General features: G+C 49.3%; 1 protein-coding gene across 1 annotated transcript; it reads right to left on the bottom strand.

The window, feature by feature from the left end:
- Window positions 1-3,332: 3,332 nt before the first annotated feature.
- On the bottom strand, window positions 3,333-5,054 carry LOC123046252 (fasciclin-like arabinogalactan protein 8). Its single transcript, XM_044469558.1, has one exon. It carries the CDS (start codon window positions 4,976-4,978, stop codon window positions 3,692-3,694), a length of 1,287 nt encoding a protein of 428 aa, XP_044325493.1. The 5' UTR covers window positions 4,979-5,054; the 3' UTR covers window positions 3,333-3,691.
- Between the last annotated feature and the right edge of the window lie 2,197 nt (window positions 5,055-7,251).

The raw sequence follows: 7,251 nt of genomic DNA, 5'->3' as shown, positions 1-7,251 counted from the left end.
CTGGCCGTTTATCCATCATCCTTTTTCTAGTTAGCACGGATCAGTACGATGCCTCCTGCGTATAGTATTTGTTGATAGTATTTTCAATGGGCTTTTTCTAGGGGAATGGGCTTCTGAAGCACCTTGCGACGCACACGGCCCAGGACAGAATGGCATCCGCCAGAGTCGTTGTTGCGGAACATTTCCGGCCCAGCTTACAAACAGCCCGTGCTGCACTCCGTTCCCCCTTCTCACATGGCCGACAGCAGTTGTTCTCTTTCCACTCATGCATCCGACAAATAAGAACAAAGCCAGATGCAAGTATGCCTTCGAGGATCTCAAGTCTTCTCATGGGGTCCTCCAGGCTTCATTCTCCGAATTTTCTACCGACGAAATCGAGATTGTACACATTATAAAACTGCCGTTCTAATTCTGTCCACATGAAGCAGGTACTGTACTCGCGCATGGGAACAAAACCGTACTTTTTATGGGGTGCATCCAACAACACCATTGACCTCCAGAAGCCTAATTATTAGCCGCGCGTAGATAGTTGCAGATAGTACCACGTACGTCGAATTGTTTTTGCACCGAAGGCTTCAAGCTCTTCAATCCATGTTCGCTACAGACGAGAAACAAACAGAGCCACCGCCCACCTGAACGGAAAGGTTCGGTGAGAGCCGTGCGTGAGCCGAGCCCACCGACACACTACACGCAACAGTCACCTCAACCACTGTTCGTCTCCCAGGTTAACGCAAGACCAGCCGTGGACGGTGGACGGGTGGGTGTGCCACGTAGTAAGACCTACTGCTACACGGCTGCAGCAACTTCGCTCAATGACCGTTGGTCTCGTCTCTCCCCCCGAGTTTCCAACCCCACCGAACGAACATGAGAATTCAATGCCGCGCGTCAGCCTCTGGCGCGTGCGTGACGCCGAGAGGAGGGCGGCAGCGAGACCCGGCGAGAATCCCTCGCAAGAGCCCAAGGGTGTGTTTGGTAGCATGCATGATGCATGGAACTAGCCTAATTGTTCTCCTCTCATACATGCTGAGTGTAGACATGATGAGTCCATGCAGTTGCTGTTGTTTGGCAGCGATGTATGTGTCGAGACATGCTGAGCTGATACTTTGTTTGGCAGCATGCATGTGTTTAGACATGCTGAACAATTTCCAATTTCGAATATTTTTTTTGAATGGTAAACAAAATTGGAAAAATATGAACACAAATTTAAACATATTTTGATTTTTCTTTTTGAAATTCTAAATATTTTTTGGAAAATTATAATAAAATTTGAAATTCTAAACTTTTTGAAAATTTGAACATATTTGCAATTCCGAGCTTTTTTGAAAATTTAAAGAAAAAATTGAAATTTGTATATTTTATAAAAATTTAAATAAAATTTTAAATTCTAATTTTTTTAGATTCAAACATTTTTAGATTTTATTTTGAAATTCCGAACATTGTAGATTTTTTTAAAAAAATTGAAATTCTGAACATTTATTGAAAATTCAAACAAAATTTGAAATTATGAAAGTTTTTTGAAAATTTAAACAATTTTGAAATCCTAAACTTTTTCAAAAAATTATTATTTTTTGAATTCTAAAGTTTTTCGAAAATTTAAACAAATTTTGAAATTTTGAACATTTTTTGAAAGTGTAAACATATCTGGACGTGGTCTGGGTCTCGTGGGTGGGGACGTGTGTCAGGGCCAGCATGACTGCCTCCATACACCCTGTCTGGGGTGCATGAGATGAGCATAGCTGAGGGCCCTTTTATGCATCACATGAGCATAGCCCATGTGAGCTCATGCATCCTATCAAACAAGCAAAAGTGGGTCGGATTGGTAATTTTTGCCCTCATGCACCCTCCATGCACCCTACCAAACACACCCCAACTGCTTCTCCGGCCGCTCGGTGAGTGGCGTTACCGTTCTGAGATTGAGCAGATTTGAGGCCGGTAATTTGGCAAAAGTAAGAAACGGCCATCGCAAACGGTGCACCACAGGCGCAGGCAGGCAGGCATGCACCCAGAAGTTTCCAGGAAACGAGACGAAACGCCTGAAGAAATTGGCATCCAACGAACGACCATGGCCAAGAGCCATGCGAGCTGCTACGAGCTCTCGCTTTACAGGGACCACGGCTCCAGCGGCTCTGCGGCGCAAACGGGTAAAAGGAAGGCATGGGCCAATGGTGTCGGGCTCGGCGCAGACGGGCAGAGTCACATGATAGGCGAGGCGACCCCTGAACCAAGGCTGTTGCTGCAGTAGGTAAAAAGTAGCGAGAGGCAGTAAATTTTGTCTAGCAAAAGAAATGTTTTGAAATCTCGACCCATTTCGAAACCCCGTTGCGCCACCGAAATTCAAAACACGTCGAGCTGCGATTTTCTTGTTGAGAGATGCGTCCAGTCTGCATTTATGCGGAAATGCCATGGATGGACTCCCCGGCAGAAGATGACAAATTCGAAGCGGTGTGGGCTTAATGAGCCACTATTTAGAAGGCGTATCAGAGCATTTTCAACAGCCGCGCTAAAGCGCCGCGCGCAAAAAAATCTATTAGCGCGCGCGCTGCGGCTGGTTTTACGCGCCCGCCTGCGCTGGCTCCAGCAGCCGCGCTGAAATGCAGCGCGCGCGATTCGTCGGGCATTTTGCATATATGGATATTTTGAACAAAAATGAACATGTAAAATTTGGCACAAACAAGTTGATGAATAAAAATTCATGCCCACAAGTTCATCAAAATCATGCCCACAAGTTCATCCAACCAAGTTCAAATGCAAACTAAAAGTTCAAGACATGAAAGACACATCAAGCTTCATCTTCATCTTCCTCTTCTTCGTCTTCGTCCTCTTCGCCCGTGCCGCATTGGGTACCTTCTTCGACGGTGCGGCGGCGGCACGGGATGGCGCCGGCGCCGTAGTCATCCGCGGCGGCAAGAAGAGGCTGCGCGCGAGGCCGACGCTCGGCGGAGCTCCGGCGGTGGTGTAGGACAAGGAGAGGGAGAGAGTGCGGGCGCGAGCGCTCGAGTGTGCCGTGCGCTGTAGCTGGCGCTCCAAATACACCGCGCGGATAAGTATTTTTGACCGCGCGCCCAAGCCGTTATCGCGCGCGCCGTTTTTGCGCGCCCGCTGGAGCGAACCGCCGCGTTGCGCGCGCGATAAGAAGGCCTATTTTGCGGCGCGGCGCTAGTTTAGCGCGGCTGTTGGAGATGCTCTCACGCTTGTAGGGGTACTTTCATCGATACGTACGCATCCAGTAGGCCAACAGCACTACTCCCTTTTTTGGCCACGTGGCACACATATCAATCGGTAGTGCAATGCGCAGTAGTACTACTACTATTTAATGTGCAAAAACGGTGATATTTTACGACGAACCAATGCATCGATTAATTTGTAAGATCAAATCTCTGTTCACAAGCTACTTCATCGAGAATGCAAGATAACTGCATCAGGATATGGAATGGAGTTCTTGGCAGATGGAATGCAATGCATCAACAACTGGAACGAGCATAGCAAAATCAAACTTAATAGATTTCTAGGCAGCTGGTGAAACTACCAGGGAATGTATCACAATCGCCCAAATGATCCAACCAGGAAGAAGTAACAACTTCGGATGAGCATTTCAATGGCCCACGAACTCGCAACCAAGAACGGAGTGCATCACATCATTCGCGCCCACAGGAAAGCAAAACGAGTGCTCGATGTCGAACACTTGGGCAGATCAGAAGAGTGACGCGCCGACCAGAGCGACAGAGGCCACCATGGCCGCGATGCTCATGCCCACCGCGGTCGCGCCGTTCTTGTCGGCGGCCTTGTCCGCCTCCTCGTCTCCCTCCGGCGACTCGGCGGGGGCCGTATCAGGCGTATCAGCGGGCGGCGCGGGTGGGGAATGCGCTGGCGACTTGTGTTTCGGTTTCTTCTTGTCGGACTTAGGCGAGGGCGCCGGCGCGGAGGAGGTTTCTGGTGCAGGGGCCGGCGCTGGGGCATCGGCCGACGCTCCGGGTGCCGGCGACGGGGCGCCGCCGAAGAGCTCCGGCGGCAGCAGCACGCTGTCCACCGTGTGCACGGTCACCGGGGTGTCGTCGAGCACCGTGGACGCGACGCGGGACTTGTCCATGCCGGTGTCCATCGACACGTCGTCGCCCTTGGCAACCACGGAGAGGTCGTACTTCCCCTTGCCGGTGGAGGCCAGGGTCGGGATGCCGCCCTTCATGGTCTTGAGCGACGCCTTGGGCGCGTACTGCGGCAAGGCGTGGTACTCCAGCAGCGCCACGAGGTCGGCGCTCGTGAGCTTGCCCAGATCCGGCAGGCCCTTGGCCTGGAAGGCGTCGTCGGTGGGCGCGAACAGGGTGAGCCCCTTGTCCATGGCCGCCTGGTACGTCTTGACGACCCCGGACGACACGATGAGGCGCGCGAAGTGCTTGCAGCCGGCCTTCTCGAGGAGCGCGGTGAGGTTGGTGGAGGCGGCGGACGGGGAGGTGAAGAGGCCGGGGAAGGTGATGGGGTCGGAGACCTCGAGGACGGAGAGGTTGTACGGCTCCTCCTTGATGGACTTGGTGTAGGTGGCCTGGAACTTGGAGCCGGGCTCGGCGGAGGCGAAGCCGACCTTGCCGCCGCGGAGGTTGGTGATGTTGACGTGGCCCATGTCCCCGGAGGCGTCGCCGGTGGTCTGGTAGAGCGTGGTGGTGAGCTCGGAGCCGCCGTGGAGCGAGTGCAGCTTCTTGGGGTCGTAGTAGTCGAGGAGGGTGAGGAGGCGGAGCGCGTTCTTGATGTCGGCGAGGGAGAGGTTGGAGACGAGGGAGGACATGGCGCCGTTGGTGAGGACGAGGCAGGTCACCGTGCTGCGGCTGTTGATCTCGTCGCAGACCTTGGTCTGGGAGAGGTAGCTGTTGTAGAGCGAGTACTCGGAGTAGCCGTCGAGGATGTCCGTGATGTTGTTGGCGCGGGCGGCGGCGAGGGCGGCGAGGGACACGGCCAGGAGGAGGAGGAGGCGGCGGGCGGCGGCCATCGCGCTCCGGCGGTGGTGGTGGGGAAACGGAACGGGAGTGGTGTGGTGTGACGCGTGGGTGGGGGTTTTAGCTTTCGTGCGCGTGGGTTTTTGGCGTCTTGGGTTGGTACTTGGGTTGAGGCCAGGCTGGGTTGGGTTGGGTTACACTGACCATGGTTAGGTCTCGGGTTGGGTGTGGTGTGGGGCACTGATGTCTGAGCATGTGGCAGCGCCTTGAGAGCTGTGATGATCTTCTACGGTGCGGTGGGGGTGACGGAGGAGACCTTTGCTTCTGCCTCAAGATTGGCCTCGTCTATTAAAATTCATTCAGCACTGTCAAAATACTCCCTCCGTTTTTAAATGTAAGTCCTTGTAAAGATTTCACTAGATGGACTATATACGGAGCAAAATAAATGAATTCATACTTCAAATGTATCTATATACATCCGTATGTGGTTCATAATGAAATCTCAACAAAGACTTATATTTAGGAACGGAGGGAGTAGTTTTCATTCATTTTTGCATGTGGATATGATTTCTGAAAGTGATGATTTTCGAATTTTGTCAATAAACTTTGGACATTCTGAACGGTGAGCAGACAATACACCTAAGTCAAAGAAATATGACCCCACTTTTGTGGATGCACCAAAATAGTAAGTATAACACTTTTTGTAGGCATTTGCTTCTTTTTTTCGTGGGATAGGTATTTGCTCGTTCTAATTAAATACTTGCAAAGTATACGTGGGTTTAATAGGAGCAATGCGTGATAAAAAATGTCTGATAAACTTTTAATATGAAAAATGTTTCACTTCATACAAAAATTATAAGTATTAATTTGTGTAGGGCATCCTCAAGAGACTGCAAAGGCTTCCCAAATGATTTCTTAGGAGGTTCAAATCTTAAAATTCCCTAACCTGGTGTTGAGTTTTATTTCTGTATTACTAGTTTCTATTTGGACGTGCCTCCCATGTGTAAGCTGGTATTTCCTCGGCCTTCCGCAGACGATCATGGTTGTGTGTGCATCGATGGCTCCTGTGAGGCTACAGCGCTGCAAAAGTGCTTCGCGGGACGCGCTCTCGTCCGACGGAAAAGAGCATTTTTCCTGCAAAAAAGTAAAAAGAACATGAAAAGAAAAGAAACGGAGCGTATGTATATGCATTATTCTGTTTTTATACATTGATGATTGATGGCGAGTGTCTTACCGTTCTAAAATAGATGACCCAACTTTGTATTAAAGTTAATATAAAATTGAGTCATCTATTTTAGAACGGAGGGAGTATGTAGTGGGCAAGAGCATGTAAATGGCAAGACATCCAGTTGGAAAAACATGGGCTTCTGTACTGTCACACACTATCATCAGAAACTTAAAATGCATACTCCTACCACTTGTTTCTGTGAGCTAGTCCCAACCATCCGACTCGTCGTTCGTGGGTTAAAAGGCAGACTCGAGTTGGCACGTACAGCATACAGATGAGACCTTGCAAGCTCACGCATGATGAGCGGCAGAGCAAAAGCCAGGAACCCTCCGAGTGCGCCCATGATTGATACGCAGGCGTGCTTCAAGCTCGATCATCTGCCGGCCGGAAAATCCAGCTGGAGTGGACGAGTTTTGGATGCCCTAGTTCTTCCTTTTTCTTCCGTAGCAAGTGCGATTTGGCAATATCATTTGGTTGTTGTTAAGCACTTCTGTGACCAGGAGTCTTTTTTAGGGAAACTGTGTCAAACGATCACCTGCATGGGCCGCGGTCCAGTCACGCTGGGTTAAACTTTTTTCTTTTTACTAGAAAAATGCTCGTGCGTTGCAACGGGATATAAGTATTCAGGGTTAAATTAATAATTAAACCAGCGTAGTCTTTTTTCCTACATGGATGTTCTTGCAAAATTTGCTACAGAAAACTATATCAAATGTTTGATGTTGTTGCAAAATTTCATCAAAAAATAACATCCCTTGAGCTCTAAGAAATACCGCTGCTCAAAGTTTTGTGCACTGTTTGAACAGCGATTTTTTTTTGTGGGAGCTCCTTAGATGTTATTTTTGGATTAAACTTTGCAAGAACCTCAAACATATCGTAGAGATTGATGTTGCAAAATTTCAGATTGTTCGGATGTTGTTTCATATCAAATCCACTCTCCTCCGTAAACCTTGACTAATCATACGCGTAAAGTATCAATATCTTTAAAATCCCCATGCTGAAGCGGCATTATTCCCTTCTATTGATGTTAAATCGCTCTATTTTTCTTCTTTCAACCAAACTCTTCCTATCCATATCCCTCCGGTAATGTGAACCTTGTAA

Source organism: Triticum aestivum, chromosome 2B (genome assembly GCF_018294505.1).
Source record: "Triticum aestivum cultivar Chinese Spring chromosome 2B, IWGSC CS RefSeq v2.1, whole genome shotgun sequence".
NCBI lineage: Eukaryota > Viridiplantae > Streptophyta > Magnoliopsida > Poales > Poaceae > Triticum > Triticum aestivum.
The sequence above is the reverse complement of the archived record's forward strand: the minus strand, read 5'-3'. Positions and strand labels throughout refer to the sequence as shown.

What these genes read in the sequence shown, in the direction of transcription:
- LOC123046252 (XM_044469558.1), bottom strand. Translation starts at nt 4,978, where the DNA reads ATGGCCGCCGCCCGCCGCCTCCTCCTCCTCCTGGCCGTGTCCCTCGCC.